The 17,054-nt window shown below is 44.8% G+C and overlaps 1 protein-coding gene across 10 annotated transcripts in view; it reads left to right on the plus strand.

Moving 5' to 3' along the window:
* Window positions 1-3,257: 3,257 nt before the first annotated feature.
* Window positions 3,258-17,054, plus strand: part of CTNND2 (catenin delta 2) — a 515,372-nt gene continuing 501,575 nt past the window's right edge. For all 10 annotated transcript variants that reach the window (XR_008331611.1, XM_053397153.1, XM_053397157.1 and 7 more), the window contains exon 1: window positions 3,258-3,409. Coding sequence is in view for 9 of the 10 variants with exons in the window: in XM_053397153.1 (XP_053253128.1) it covers window positions 3,373-3,409 (37 nt within the window). In the remaining variant the exon portion in view is untranslated. The remainder of the gene's footprint in view (window positions 3,410-17,054) is intronic.

Below are 17,054 nucleotides of genomic sequence, written 5' to 3' on the forward strand. Positions count from 1 at the left end.
CACCCTTGAAAACCACTAATGATCTTTAAGAAATTTGTTATCATATAACGTAACTTGTAAAATTTAAGATAATGAATAAACACATTATATCTTTATGACTAATCAAGTACCCTAGTAAGGCTAGATGAAGGCAAAGGGGGGAAAGTTTCGATAACCTGGGTATTTATATGTGGGTAAACAAAGGAAGGAATTGAAGGAAGACCACACAGTCTTTATAGAAGATCTCACACCTTAATTTTTTTATGTGAAACATAAAAGAAGGTGAGCCTAGTTTTTATATTGTCCAATACTGTGCATGCTGTTAAGTTGTTCTGCATTCCACGAGATTAACTCATGAGTAAAGGGACGCGGGTGGTGCTGTGGATGTCCTGCAAGGCAGGGGGTAGGTAGAGGGCTGGCAAAAATAGGAAACTCACCTTGTTTAAACTGAAATGCTTTCCACTAGCACAAAAACTACTGGATACAACATGGGATATCCTTTAAAATCAGAACATAAGAGCAGCCCTGCTGGATCAGACCAAATGCCTTTCTAGTCCTTCATTCTGTACCATCCATGGCCAACCAGATGCCTATGAAAAGCCTGAAAGCAGGACATGAGTACAGTAGCATCCACTCGTGTTCCCCAGCAATTGGGATTAAGGTGCCTAGTGACTCTGATATTGGAAGTAATATGCAGCCTCCATGACTACTAACCACTGATAGGCTTATCTTCCATGAAGTGTCTAGTTCCCTTTTCAAGGCATCTAAATTAGTGACCATCACTACACCTTGTGGTAATAAATCCATCATGTAGCTATGATGCACGGTTTGACATTGTCTATCCTGAATCTCCCAGCATTCAGCTTCATTAGATAATCCCAGGTTCTAATGCTACAAAAGAAGGAAAACTTCTCTCTGTGTGTGTGTGTGTGTGTGTGTGTGTGTGCGTGTCCATTCCCTCAACACATTGCACATTGGGGTGATTTGTCCACTACAATCCCAAGATCCATTTTCAGTTCAGTAGGTATCTGTCCCACATCTTTGCAGTGGAGACAGACATGAGGAATTCATTGAGTTCCTCCCCTGATCTACTTTAGCACATCTTTCAGGGCAGCAGTACGACATATCACACATTGATTTATTCCATGTAGCCCAATCCCATGCATGTTTTCTCTGAAGTAAATCCTCTCCCCTCCATTCAGTTGGATTTACTCCTGGGTAAGTGTGCAAAGGATTGTAGCCCTTGGTTTACCAAATCTTGAGAGCAAATCCCATAGTTTTCAGTTGGATTTATTTTAGAGTAAACAAGCCTAGGATTGGGGGCGGGGGCTGTCACACAATAAACCATAAAAACAAATCTCAAAGGCCAATATTCTATTGCGAAATAATCATCCAGAACTCCGTCTGACTATATAAACAGCGAAATATACTGTTGCTTGGAATAGCCGTGAAAAATTACCAAGCAAAAGGTGGCAGCAGTGAGTTTCTTTGAGATCTGATTTTACTAGCAGTTATTAATGCAGAATTTACACCATCAATATGAAGAGAGGATATTTTGGAAATTCACCTCCGTAGAGAAAGATGCTTGCCAACTGCTGTTTGGCGTGAGATCATTTAGGCATTCTTTGAATTAAAGTTGGAATATAGATTTGGGTGTTAAAATGATTCTTTCTTTATTACAACCCTCTGTATAGTGTACCTGGAACCTGAAGAGTTTTCATACTGAGGAGTTGGCTAACCTGGATTTTAAACGGAACATGAAGAAATCTACCAAGGAATCCTAAAATAATGTCCATTTTAGAAACATTCCTGCCCTATGTAGTTTTATATATGCAGTGTGTTAAAAAAAGCAACAACACACCTACAAATCAGCCTTCTGACTTGTTCTGCGGTGACTTTGACACCCCACAAATTTGCCTTAATGTAACCAAGGAGTTAAAATCCGCACCGCTGCCATTTTCCTCATCGTCTTTGCCAGTCCTGTCAGGAAAAGCGCGCGCGTGTGTATGTATGTGTTTCCCCCCGTTTCAGGATGGGGCTTTGCGACAACGTGGGAAGGAGTCCGTGAGCTACAAAAGGAACAAGGCAGCCCTTTCAGAGCTTTCCCCCCTTTTAGGCAGAGCCGGAGCTTGAATAAACCCTCTTACAGCTGCGCGAGGCAGCAGCTGAGGGCTGAACCGCCTCCCATGTCAGCGCCTGCCAAACCCTGACTGACTGAACTCTCCGCGCGAGGAGGGACGGCGACTTTGGCTGAGGGGAATTCAAGGGCATTGGCCGCGCAGCCTTTCCCGCAGGAGCAATCCTGAGCCCGCCTCCCGCCCGCCACCAGCACCTGCGAGCCTGACCTCGGAAGGGTCACCCCCCCCTCGTCTCCGGCTTCGCGCCTCCCTCCCTTCTCCCCCAGCAGCTGCTCGACTTCGCCGCTCCCCGGGGCGGAGATGGCAGCCGCTCCCTCACTTTCTCCTTAGTCCAAGCGCGCCCCAATGCCCGCCGGAGGATGGGGTGAGGCGGCGCGCGAGGAGAGGCCAAGCGGGGCGGCGGGGAGGGCGGCCGTGCGCCGGAGCGGCGCTTCTTTCGGCCGCCGATTAAGGAGTCCGTTCTGAGGGCAACTTTCCGCCGCCGCCGCCGCCGCCGCCGGGAAGCCTCTCCCAGCGGAGGAGAAGCGAGGTCGCCCTCGCGCCACAGCAGAACCCTCCGCTTCTTTAGCCCGGACGGGGCAACAACGAGGGAACGCTTCTTCGCGCGCTTTTTCCTCCTCCTCCCTCTTCGCCAGGCGCAGGTGGCGGCGGCGTTTTGCTGAGGGAGAGAGAGAAAAGAGCGCAGCCGCCTTGCTCGCTTTCCCGCCTGCCCGCCCCAGCCCGGCCTCTGGAGCAGCGGCGGCGGCGGCGGCGGCGGCACCAGGCGCGCGCGCTCCTGCTAGCGAAGGGAGGAGAAGGGAGCGCGGCGGCGGCGGCGGCGGCGGCAGCTGTCACAGTATCTTCTCCAGCGGCGGAAGGTTGCCAAGCTGAGGTGGCCGCACTACAGAGAGAGCGCCGCTGCCGAGTCCGTGGAGAGAGGAAACGGGAGGTGGTGCTGAGGGGGGAGAGAGAGAGCGAGCGAGCGAGAGCCAGACGTCGAGCTTCTTCTCCCTCTGACAGAAGCGAGAGCGAGCGGGAGAGGCAGAGAGAGAGGCTGCCTCTCGGAGCCACGCAGTGTATGAAGGAGCCCTCGGCAGGCGCCCGTTTCGCGGCGAAAGAGGGAGGCGGCGGGAAGGGCGACGGCGGCGACGACGACGACGGCCAGGCAGGATGCTGCAATTGGGCAAGGTCAGGACCTTGCACTGAAGAAGCCCGCGGGGCGCCGCAGCCACCTCCCTCCTCCCCGCCTTGAGGATTTGCCTTTTGTTGTTGGTATATGCTCGGGAAACAGCAAGCAGGGGCGACGGCGTTGGGTGAGTCGGGCCAGTGCCATCATGGATGGTGCCCAGGTTTCCCCCCCCCTTTACCTCCCCCTGTGCGGAGAGGGGCTGCTGCCTCTGGGTGGAGGAGGGGCCCGCACTGCAAAGGTCCCCCCCTCCCCTCCCTCCCCCTCTTTGTGTTCAGATGGGGTGTCCTCGATTGCCTGGGATTTATCTATTTTTTGAAAAAAATAAACCACCCCCAAAACGCGTCGTATTTATGATCCTTTTCCTTCTGGGGAGAGAGCGAGCGAGCCGGCAAAGGTGGGCTATTTCTGCCTGCCTCGCCGTCGCTTTCCCCACCCCCTTCCTTCCTCGCAGGCTTATGTAGGGCATCGGCAGCGACTCGCCGCCCTGCAATGAGACACTCGTTCGAGCAGGGAAGTCGTCAAGATCTGCCGGGGAAGGGGGCGAAGGAGGCGAGCGGGGAAGATGGGAAATAGACCCCTCGCTTCCATTTAGTCTCGCACTGCTGTGGACCAGGATTTTCGTGGCTTGTGTGTGTGTGCGCGCGCTCTCGCTCGCGGAGGCGCGCGCAGAATCAACTGGAAATACTTAGTCATACATCCATATCTGCTGGTGGTTCTGCGTTGCAAAGAGAGGGGCGACCCCCCCTTCCTCCCCACCCCCATTTCGTTATCTTTTAGGGGCCCGGAATAGTGCGATGCTGCTACTTGGCTGCTTAGGCAGATGCGCCTCTCCACGTTGGAAGAGGATTGGGGTGGTGGCGGCGGCGGTGGTTCCTTTTTGTTTAGCATCCTTGTCTGCCAAAGGGCTTTCTTGAGATTTGGCTGATTTATAATTAATGGCTGAAAGGAAAGATGCCTCTCTCGCTCGATCCATTTCCTCCCCCTTTGCTGGGGCGTAATGTGCTCGCATCGATCGCTTCTAACCTAAGCCTCCTCGGCGAGGCGAGTCGCTACAGAGGAGGTGCAGCAGACGCGAGACAGTAAATGGTGGTGCACAGATTCGGCTTTTGCTGGGAAGGTTGGGGGTGGGGAGTTTCCCCCGAACGGCTTGCATTAAAAGCTGGGCAAAGTTTGTGTGTGTGAGAGAGAGATCCCCTGCGAAGAGTGTCCTGCCCATCTCTCTTGCACATATAGCCGTTTAATGCATGCTTTCATTGCAAAGGGCGTGACTTCTTTTGGTGGCGAAATGTGCGGGCAACCTTAGCAGTTAATCTCTTCCAGGAAACTTAGCAGTATCTTACTATAGATGATTGGGAAAAGATTGATAGGCCTGTTACGAAACGGCCAGCTATTAACTTTTATGAACTGCGGGGATTGGTATTTACAAATACTTCCGAAGACAGCATCGGGGGAAGTGTATGGACAGCATCTGGGGAAGTGAAACTTTTAGACCTCGTTCATGATCTGCATACATCATATAAATAAATGATGTGTGTGACGTAATGCAGCTTGGTGCAGATCTAATTCTTAGCAAGACGTACATTGTTGTAGGGAACTTCCACTGGCAAGCAAGAATACAATGCAACCCATGAGAAACAAAAGATTTTATCAGTGTGAAGGGTGGAAATATCTTCTAGGCAACGTTTTTAGTAGAAAGGAAGGTTCACAGTTATGCCCCAACTACTTTCTAACAGCTCTGTGCAGAGAATATAGGGGTTGATTGGTTGTTTGCAGTTGTGGTGAGAGACTGTCTGGGAGGATGGATGCGTTTCAGATTTCTCCGAAATTAGGTTAGCGCCTTTATACAATTTATAGTCTCCTTGCAGGCTCTTGAGTCCCCTAATGGTTTTTGGGAACATGCATGGATCTTCTTAGCTGATTTGCCAAATTGGAAAGCATGTGATGTTTGTAGTAAATCAGCTAAGCCTTTGTAACTGATTCTTTGGACATTTGGGGCAATAGTTCTGTTCTCTAAGGTTAACTGAATTCACATTTCCCCTGTTTTCAATTCTTACTACTCTAAAACCTGCACATTTGAAAGCGAGCTTTGTATAGATTAAGCACACTCAATGGGTCTAATCAACAGCCTGAACCTGTTATACTTGAGGAACAGTTTGCTATCATAACTGCTGCAGTAGAGAAACATGAGATTCCATCTTGATCGAGTCTTCTAGAGGTGGTGTTTTTGCAGTCTGTTATATAAGAGAGGCTTTGAAAATGAAAGAGTGGACTGTGCTGTGTACACTTGCCAAAGGAAAACGCTCTTGAAAGCTGCAGGTAGTCAGGGTGGGTTTGTTTTGTTTTGTTTTTAATCCTGTGAAGATACTAAGTTGCATTCTTCACAGTAGGTTATAAAGTACTCAGATCTAGAGAAGTATGTCACAGTAGATACATCTACTGTATCTGCATTTCAGATATTGCTAAATGGACGAATCCTTATTTTTATTCATAACACTGTCTTATGCTGTATACAGCTGCAGAGGACTGTAATGTTATTTATAAATAGCTGTATGATTTTTATTTCAACAAATTGCTTTGAATACTGACAATTATCTTGATTTCTGCCACCTGTAAAAGTAACTTGTTTATGATAAAGTATGAATGAAATATCAAATGAAGCTGGGGAACATAGCCCAGGTTATATTTAAGTTGTTTTACAAGTACTCTTTAAATTATGGATCTGTATCCATTATTGAAAAGGAGAGAACTTGAGCTGCAATCCTGTATACACTTACCTGAAAGTAAACACTACTGGACACAGGGAATTACTTATGAGTAGACATACAGAGGATTGTGCTGTCAGCATTGCCCTTGGGGGTTCATTCTCATGCTGCATCTCAGATAGATAGATAGATCATCCTCCTCGTCCTCATCCTCCACCTCCACCTCCTCCTCGTAATATTATAGCAGTGCATCATTTGTAAGAAGTTCCCAAGAGTTTATTTTAAAAACGAAAAATATACATTTTCAACAGCTATAGAAGCAAATGCTGCCAAAGAAAGAAAGCAAATGTGCCTGTAAAGCATTTCAGAAAATGGTTGGGCTCCTTTCCATTCTGGGAATAATTCGTTTTGAATTAACAGAGTGCTTGTAACTAAAAGCGTCAGCACTGCTCGGAAGTAACATACTGAATGAGCTGCATTTCTCAGAGGTGCAAGAAGAATAAGGTGAGTGGAAGTGAGGTCAAACCATCTTTCAAGAGCATTTTTATGCTTTTCATGTAAAAGGTTTTAATGGGGAAGCAACAGCTCTAGCTCCCTTGAATAAGAGATGGAAAATCTGAACTGAAGGTTGACTGGGCTTGGATAGCATTTGCTTCCCAACTTGCAGTTCAGTCCTAAACACTGGTTCAAAACAACCCCATTGATTTAAGTGGAAAGGGTTTATGTGTTGGAATTTTGGTTTGAAATTGATGCATCATTGTTAAGAGCTCATTACAGTATGTTTTGCAAGTTGCACCTCTCACACACATGTACGCTGGGTGTGGGGTGGGTTTACTCCCTTCCAATTGCAGGAAGGCAGCCAGAGGAAGTAGCCCTATGGAACGTACCACCCTCTCATATAACATCTGTACCATGTGATAAAAGTTGCACCAGTTCAGTATTTACTCAGCCCTCAAGCAAGCAAGCCCACCCAATCTGGAAGCTATGGGATAGCTAAGGGAATTTGTTAGCCTCCAGTGACTCAAACTGGTTCTTGACAGATGCTAGAACTGTATTCATTAATGTCTTTGGGGTTCCTGTAGCATTTTAGCCAGAGCTTAAAAAAAAAAGGTTGAAACTCACCCCCAGCAATGTGGCCAACATGCAAGAGGAGCTGTTGTGGGTGCCTACTGGGTTGTGCTCATGACATTGCACCCACACCCACTGGGTGCAATCCTGTGGCCTATGGGAGGTGTCCCAGTGGACATAGATCAGACCCATCCTCCATTGTTGCAAACAGTTGTGAGATCCTGAGAAAGAGATCCGATGTTGGAGGCTCCATACCACGCTGCTATTGGCTCCTCTGGTGCCCAGGCCCAGTCATAACTGGAGCACCAAAGTCAGTAGGGCTTTGCAGGAAGTGGCTTTGATCCAAAGCTGTCCCAGTTCCCCTGGCATGCCCCCAAACCACGGAGCTATTTAGTAATGTTGATGCGAAATTACCAGTCCCTGATTTTGCATTCTTCATCCACTTGCATTTTTCTAAGTTCTTCTGGCAGTCAGCCAAATGGGATTTTACCCATTCCATTTTCATAGACAGAACCACAACCTGGAAACTAGCCAGGTCAAACATATTCTTATGGATCTGGTTTGTCAATGAAAATACCATTACATCCTGGCCTTTCCAGTCTCCTTTTTTTCCTCCCACCACTTTGCTATCAATTTCTGTGTAGGGCAACTAAATAGACTGCACTGCAACACTGTATGCTCCAGAGTTTCCATAGCTGGTTGTCCACCCTGACAGCAGCATTCTTCCAGGGCAATCCCTCTGATACAACTAAATGTAAAACGGGAGGGGGGTGTCTTCAATTATCTTCTCCACATAAATAGTTACAGAAGTGTAGAGCTTGAACGTACATTATGGCAGTGTCCATCCACACTTTGCTGAAATTGCTTTAATCGAGCTGATCTTAAGTTAACACTAGGCACATCTGCTAATTAGTTTCATTCTGAAATTTGATAATTGCTATCTCAGGATGCTATTTTGAGTCTTGTAGAGGTTAATCTGCAGGGTTCCCAAACTGTCAGTGCTGTGTCAGAATAGTACCATGGTAGTGCTAAGAGGGAGCCACTCCCATTGTCCTGTGGAAATACATTTTAAAAATCTCTGCTCACATTAAAATAAAGCAATAGAAACCAGGTAAGAAAATAAAGCCAAGCCAAGGCCCATTTAATAAGAAATTGCTGAATAGTCTTAACATTCTAGCAAGGGATTGTTCTTGTCTGTTTTCTAAAGGCAGAGAAAAATGGACAAATCCTGCTCTTTAGATAGGGTGTTTAGAAATTCTGTTACCAAGGCTTGTTGTTGTTTCAAGCATGCCCCTAGCACTTTGTCTCAAAGACCTATAAAACAAGAAGTTGCAGTGTCTGTGCATTGACCTATGCCTACGTTAATCCAGAATGAGGGACTATTCCAGTTATGCATAGTAGCCTGAGATCTTTGCAGAATATGAATGCTTTCTTTCCCTGACCTCATACTTAATTAAACCACCCAAGGCACATCCTGATTTGACCTACTTAGAGCCTTGATGGAGGAAATTCCATGTCAGATGCACTGCCATCACCAATCGCTACATTAACATCTCTTAAATATTAGAATCCTCCACAGGGACCTGTTTTTGCACATGCCACACAGTTTTTTGTACTTGTCATCTATGGAAGGACACCTGGATATCAGTTTTATTCTAGGAGAGCCCCTTCCTTAGGTTGTCAAGCATATGAGAATTATCTATTCAAAAGTTAGTGTTAGTGTTCAAAAGTTAGCCTCTGAGGGATCTTTCCTAGCATGTTGTTGTTGTTTAGTCGTGTCCGACTCTTCGTGACCCCATGGACCAGAGCACGCCAGGCACTCCTGTCTTCCACTGCCTCCCGCAGTTTGGTCAAACTCATGTTGGTAGCTTCGAGAACACTGTCCAGCCATCTCGTCCTCTGTCGTCCCCTTCTCCTTGTGCCCTCCATCTTTCCCAACATCAGGGTCTTTTCCAGGGAGTCTTCTCTTCTCATGAGGTGGCCAAAGTATTGGAGTCTCAGCTTCAGGATCTGTCCTTCCAGTGAGCACTCAGGGCTGATTTCCTTAAGAATGGAGAGGTTTGATCTTCCTGCAGTCCATGGGACTCTCAAGAGTTTCCTAGCATATATTGTTCCAAAATTGGTCAGCTTTGGCCCCCTTCCTATCTCCTCTTATCCAGTGTTATTTCCCTCTGATATTTATTTATTTTTAGCTGGGTAAGTTAGAGCTCCAGGAGAACCACACAGCGTACATGCCTCCCTTCATTGCAGAGTTGGTTCCATGTAATATGTGCCTCAAGAAAATCTACTAGAGAGCAGCTTCCACCTTGGGACTCAGTTACGTTGGCAACGAAAAAGTGATTTATATGTGCATTATAACACTGTGACACCAGATGGCACTGTGGAGTTCTGTTTTTGCCAACCCAATTTCTCACGCAAAGTTTACAACCTGTTTAACTGAAACGCTTCTTTGATGTGTCTAGTTCCAGCCTTCGTGTCCCATCGCTATGGGGGTTTTTTTCTAGGTGTTTCTGGATAATAAGAAACACTTTGTAGCCAAAGATTCAGTCAGTCATCCTGACTTCCAGGAATTTGTAAGGAATCGCTAAGGTAGCCCCAGGTGTCCTTGCACTGAGGACAACCTCCTGATTTACAGTGGTACCTTGGGTTACAGACGCTTCAGGTTACAGACGCTTCAGGTTACAGACTCCGCTAACCCAGAAATAGTACCTCAGGTTAAGAACTTTGCTTCAGGATGAGAACAGAAATCGCACGGTGGCAGCGGGAGGCTCCATTAGCTAAAGTGGTACCTCAGGTTAAGAACAGTTTCAGGTTAAGAACGAACCTCCAGAACGAATTAAGTTCTTAACCCAAGGTACCACTGTATTGTGATCCCCCTTAGTAAGAGATTCTCCTCACTCCCTACCTTGGAACAGGTAATATTTGTTCTCTACTTTTTCTCTCTAGCTCTGATGCAGGTATCTGCAGTGCCTTCTAGCAAAGTGTACTTGCATCCTAACTTGCTGCTTTAACCTAATGCATTTCTATGCATGTCCATCTGATGTCTACTGCTTTCCCTCTCCGTATTTGGTATTGGGATAATCCTGTCTTCCGCCTGTTAGGTTTAGCCTAAGAGTGGATAGTCCAGTTTAAATACTGTGTACAAAATCAACCTTTCGTTCCTGTAACAACCTGCATATTAATCAACATTTGTCTTTCATAATCAATGGTATATTCTTTGATCTTAAGCTTTGGCCTATTGTCTGATTACTAATTCCGCTTGGTGAAAGTGCAATTCCCCTCACAGTGTATTCTGATTCTTGAGTTAAAGACCTGGCATGTGTTCCTCCTATACACTTTGCATCCCCAGTACATGGAGACAAGGACATGCAGTACTGCCACAACTGAAATGTGGAGAAATGTAAGCGTGAGTGAATGAATTCTCTTGTGATGCCTCGGGGCACTTCTGAATCACCCCCCCCCCCTCAGTTCTGAAACTTGACAGAATCACTATCTACTGGTTTGCAGCTGCAGTTTAATGTTCTTGTAACATTGTTTAATTTAAACCCTTAAACTCAGCCCAGCATATTTGAAGGATAACGTTTCCTATGTAAATGTCCTGAAGTTTTAGATCTGTAGAAGATAGGTAAACCACCTAGATTTACCAATTACCAGGGGTAGGGAAACAGTTGGGCATGTTCCTGTTTCCTTAACAGAGGTTTCAATCTATAGTAAACAGAAAATGAAGTTCTTCTATAGTACAAGGCTAAACACCACCACCTCCTAAATACTGTAGATCAAGATATTTTTTAAAAAAGGAAAGCTATATGTGCTGGTTCAAAACTTGGCAGCCATTGTCTAGGTTTTTTAAAATCCATTACAGACATGTCTTTTTGGACTTGAAGAACTTAGTGAGGTGTTGAAGACAAAGTTATGTACCATGTTGTATGCCCTGAACCCCACAAGTTAGCCTCCTGCCCTCGGGTGTAGTGGCAGACATTGGTGATGTTGACTTATGAGTCAGCTACTCATCTAGTCATCTTCTATACATGGAAGAGAGGGTACCATCTTGTCCTCCACCTAGGGCAGCAAATGACTTGCGCTGGTCCTGGGGAAGTAGGAACCCATCAGCCTATTGCCCAAACAATTGGGATGCTGCCCCAGTCCTGCAGCACTGTGTCGCCCCATGCATTCAATCTCATTTCTCAGCACCAGTTAGAATGAGGGTGATGTGAGAAATTTGTTTTGTGTTCGGTGATTTTAGCCATAGCCAATTCTGAATACGTGGCAACATCACCTTCCAACCTAGAAGCATGTTTTAGCCCTTCACATGCCCGTCTCCCCACATACATGACATACCGTTCAATAGCTGAAGTGGTTTTTGGAGTATGTGAAAATGTTAAATGAAAATCCCACCTCTACCCCCAGTTCAGCTTATCCCTAACGTGAACTGTCCATGGTCCTAGTAACTCCTTTCATGTACTTTTGAACAACAGCAAAGCAACAGCTTTTAATTTTAATACAAAATATCATATTAATATTCAAGATGTCACAGATTACTATTTTGTAATGGATTCATTGCCAGTCCTTCCTACTGATTTTTGTTTAGAGAATTCAATTACAGTAATAAACCATAAGAAGCCGTAAAGAAGAAGAAAAATGGAAACTGATCTCATCCTGTTCTTCATTCACTGCATACTTATCAGAACTATCTATAGCTTTTGAATAATTACTACTCAAATTGTGCAAGACAGTTATTTTTGCCTTTCAAGTTTACAGTACTGAAGATAAATGTATTCTTGGATCTTGGTGGTTTAAAGCTCCTGTGTGCAGTGCATCGTATATGCAAATACTGATTTGAAGTCCTATGCTTGCAGAGCTGGAGGCAAAACTGTGCCACAAGAGGTATCAGGAGACCTGGAGTAACCCTGAGGTTTGCAGCTATGGAAAAGGAACTCTATAGGGCAGTGTTTCTCAAACTTGGGTCTTCAGCTATTGTTGAACTACAACTCCCATCATCCCTAGCTAGCAGGACCCATGGGCAGGGACGATGGGAGTTGTAGTTCAGCAACAGCAGGAGACTTAGGTTTGAAAAACACTGCTCCATAATAACTCAATGGGTTGTATATAAAGCTGTATGCATGGAATCAACTCATGAATCAGAGCTCTCCCTTCCTCTTCCTGTGCCTCCCCCCATCTGATTTTTACGGTTCAGTGTTTGCTGCAGGGCAAAAGAGGGAACAGCTGCATTGTGCAAGTGGAATGGCAGTGCTGGAAACAGCTCAACAGAATGTTGGCTGACTGGGCATGGGTGGGGAAGCAGACAACCAGGTGGGAAGAGGGGATAGAATGGACAGGACTGTGCTCTGTGTGTTCATGTACACACACACACACACACATTTTATTCTGAATAGGTCACTTCCTGATTCACACTGAGAAGCGATGGAATAAAAAGCTACCCATAGACATCAATGGAGAAAGTAAAGAATTTAATGAAGCTGAGGATGGGCACCAATGTGTCTGGTTGTAACTTTAAGTGCAATATCATAATTGGAGTAAATAGCCAACAACACGTTCACTTCTTCCCCACCCATTTGTAAAAGGAATTATTCTACCAGCCCACAACACAGGTAGTCAAAAGTTAGGATATTGGCCAATTTTAGACCCACGGGTCTATAGAACTTAAGAGCTCAGACAGTAGTTCTTTAGCTTGAATAGATATTGGACCAGGCTCATACCTCATTTCTCAATTTATGCTGCCCTTTCTACTTCTTTTACTGCAATGAATTAGATTGCCATTCTCCAAATCAAGAATTCCAGAGACTCGCTATGTCACTGAGGGTAAAGATCCATTTAGCATGCCTGAAACTTACATGAGTCACAAAGAAATACATTGAACTCCCTATATTTCTTGGTAGTTCTTATCACTATTTATATAAAATAGTAGTACAACACGTTCTTGAGACTGAAAGTTTCAAAAGAACCACATGCCAACACTTAAGTCTCTTTTTTAGTTTGAAGTTATCAGCCTAGATTTAGTACACCTTTCTTTTATTGGACAACTTGATGCAAACTCAATTTTCTTGAATAAGACTGATATGTATAATATAAACAATATGCTTAGCCACCACTGTCCATGACCATTTGGAGAAATACTAAGTACCAAGATGTGGACAACTGAAAGTTAGCTGGGATTTTTTCTTCATTCCCTAGGAATGGCAGCTTCTCCCTCCAGGACCCAGTTGTTTTAAAGAAAGATATGGCTGACTGCTTTATCCTGGTGTGCCAAGGAAAAACTAGAGCACAGCTCCACATTCTTTTGTCACAAAGAATGAAGCAGAGGATCTCTTGTGGGCAGCAAAGTCAAAATCAAGCTGGAGCAGAGATCTGATGCAGAAATCTCAGGAGTTCTTATTAGCTGGAGTTGACAGCATGAAAGATTGTAGCACCTATTTTTCCTTCCTCTACCAATGGGAATGCCAAAGTGCAGTCTTCACTTCAGTGAGGCTTTAGGAGATCTCTGTCATCAACAAACCTGGAAATTCCAGCTGATCCCCAAGTTCTCATTGTGAAGCACTCTGGAAATGTCACACTGGTTGACCTTACACAAACTTTAAAAAAAAATATATAGCCCATTGTCTGTACTGGCTATCAAATTACACAAATACACCACAGTTTCCTCAGATATGCACAGCATCCAAACTATTAGACTTTTCAAAAACCTATTGGAAGTACAAAGGCATCTGAGCTGCTTTAATTACCCTGCTGGCCATTGTGGATCACACTGAGCCATGTTATTTTGCCAAGGGGGAGGAGGAGAATTGGAACAATGTGATGTGCCAATTTTTGGAGTAGGGAAGAAAGACGCCACAACAGAAAAGCTGGATACGATTATTTTATACTCGGTTTAAGCTGCGAACGTCTGTTAGGATTTGTAACAAAAAAAGTTAAATAATAAAGAAAACGTTTTCCTTTTTCTTGATTCAGGTAGGTAGCCGTGTTGGTCTGACACAGTCAAAATATATAAAAAAATTATCCAGTAGCACCTTAGAGACCAACTAAGTTTGTTATAGTAATAATAATAATTTATTATTTATACCCCGCCCATCTGGCTGGGCCTCCCCAGCCACTCTGGGCGGCTTCCATAGAAACCAAAAATACACTAAAATATCACACATGAAAAACTTCCCTGAACAGGGCTGCCTTAAGATGTCTTCTGAATGTCAGGTAGTTGTTTATCGCTTTGACATCTGCTGGAAGGGCGTTCCACAGGGCGGGCGCCACTACCGAGAAGGCCTTCTGCCTGGTTCCCTGTAGCTTTGCTTCTCACAATGAGGGAACCACCAGAAGGCCCTCGGCGCTGGACCTCAGCGTCCGGGCAGAACGATGGGGGTGGAGACGCTCCTTCAGGTATACTGTTCTTGGTTTGTTCTTGGTATCTGAAGAAGTGTGCATGCACACGAAAGCTTATACCAAGAACAAACTTAGTTGGTCTCTAAGGTGCTACTGGACAATTTCTTTTTGTTTTTTTATATATTCCTTTTTCTTTTAAATCAAAAAGTTCTTTTTAAAAATTAATGTTACATAGATTAGTACATTCTCTGCATTGATCCTTGTTTCCTGTAGAGACTAAGGTGTATGTATGTATGTATGTATGTATGTATGTACACACGCACGCACACTTGCCTGCAGACAAGTAGAGCATCTACTTCCATATTTATGTTTGGTGTTTTTGATACTTTCTTCTGCGCTACCCGCATGGTTCTAATTCTGTATTGTCTTTGGCTGTATTCGCATTACAAGGACACGAGTGCAAATCCCTCTCCTCCCCTACCCCAAACAAGATCAGTAGTATGCACGGGAGCATCCTAAGAGCTTTCCTCCTAGATCTTTGCAAGCTTTGTGGTGGGCAGCAATACTCGCTCAGTTAAAACCAAACACAAATTATAGAATAACTTTCAGCAGTCTTGGAAAGAGCCTATAATCCTAGTCACTGGAACCAAGTGACATTGAAATCAATAGGGTTTTCTTCCTCTCTCTCTCTTTTTGGATTGTAGTGCTAGAATGCTTCCAGAAGCTATTTATAGTTTCAGACTGTCTCAAAACGAAGAGGTTCATGGAAGAAGATTGCTCACACTAGTTAATTTTTAAATACAGATGTGCTGTTTTGGTTTGGTTCTAAACGACACATACTGGAGAGTTTTCCTATGTAATGCCACTTACAAATTCAAGGAACTCCTGCGGCATTTTGCCTGTAGCCTGACACATCCAAATGCAACTGGATCAGGTGGCAGTTTCTGCCTGTTACAGCTGGCGATGTGGCAGACTTGATTACTTCATTTTCCTTTTTAATCCATTTCAATATATTGCCTTGTCTCCATTGTGATCGAAACAATGTGCAGATACTAAGCCTCTCAGATTTCACATCCATCTGTTCAGGAAAAGGGATCTTGTCTGCCGCCATCTTTGTCTGTCTGTTCCATAATCAGTACACATTTAACACAAAGCAATGTGAAGCTCTTCCTTCAAAGAGCAGCTCCCAGTAAGGGTACATTTTCCAGCTGCAGCTTTTTCCATTTTCTTCTCCAGCCCAGAGTAAAGCAGCATGAGGTTGACCTTAGGTGCACTGCTTCATGAAGTTATAAATTTCAGATACCTGAAATCCTTAATTTGCTTGCAGTCTGATGTTTGTGATCATTGTGGCTGGAAGAGGTGCAAGAGAGATTTGTAGTACATTTCTCTTGGGATCAGGCTCATGGAGGCTTAGGTCCAATGAATTGTGCAGTGAGTTTTCTTATTCGGGCAGGTAGACATGTTTCCTCCCACAGTATTCCCTCAGGCTGCTTGGCAAAGTGCTTTAGAAAAGTAGGGTACATTCAACAGATGTTTGTAATATGGCACTGGAGTCTGCTGGTCAAAAAGGCAAAAAGCCAAACCCAATCTTACGGTCTTCAAACAAAAACATCTTGAAGGTCCCAGGCCACAGAGAGGCTAGGCTGGCCTCAACTAGAGCCAGGGCTTTTTCAGCTGTGTCTCCGATCTGGTGGAACGCTCTGTCACAAGAGACTGGGGCCCTGAGGGACTTGACATCTTTCCGCAGGGCCTGCAAGACAGAGCTGTTCCACCAGGCCTTTGGCCAGGGCACAGCCTGACCTCCTCCTTTGGCAATCCTCACAGAACTCTAGCCCAATGGTTGCCATTAATCTGATTGGAATTAATTTTATAATGAAATGATTTTAGAATGTTTTATCATTTTACTGTTGTTAGCCACTCTGAGCCCGGTTTCAGCTGGGGAGGGTGGGATATAAATAATAATTATTATTATTATTATTATTAAATGCTAGGCAGCTACAGGCTCTTGGATGAACCTAAAAAGGCTCTGCGAGTGCAAATCAAAGACAATATTGAATTAAATAGGAATAGAGAACAATTTGGAACTGAAGGATTTTGGAATATGAACTCCTCCAATTTTGGAATTTCATTCTCCTCCAAGCTTGAGATGAGGGAGCAAACAAGAGGGAGGAAGAGCCTTTGAGCAGTAGCAAACTTTATTACAAATGAGGCCCAAATGCAGAGAATGGAATTCCAATGGCCTATCTGGTCCAGCATTCTGTTCTCACAGTGACCAACCAGGTGCCTATGGGAAAACCACAAGCAGGTTTCAAGTACAAGAATATTCTCCCTTCCTGTGGTTCCCAGCTCCAGGCAAGGTAGGCATGGCTTCCTGAAAATGTCACACAGGCCAAATGATGAGGCTTGGCAGGTCAAGTTTGGCCCATGGCCTGGAGTTTCCCCAGCCTTGCTTTAGCGCATCATTTCCTGCAAATTGTATGCTTCTCGGTCTCATGACTTGAATTAGGAGGCATAGAATACTACAAGTCGTACATACTTCTGCAGGACATTATGCTCTTCGTTATGCTGAGGAACATCTAGGCTACATAAGCATGAGACTTCTTTTGGCTCTGGCAAGGTTCCACCTGGCATACTGGTTTCATGTTGAGACCACTGTTACAGTGAAGA

Source organism: Podarcis raffonei, chromosome 7 (genome assembly GCF_027172205.1).
Source record: "Podarcis raffonei isolate rPodRaf1 chromosome 7, rPodRaf1.pri, whole genome shotgun sequence".
Taxonomy (NCBI): domain Eukaryota; kingdom Metazoa; phylum Chordata; class Lepidosauria; order Squamata; family Lacertidae; genus Podarcis; species Podarcis raffonei.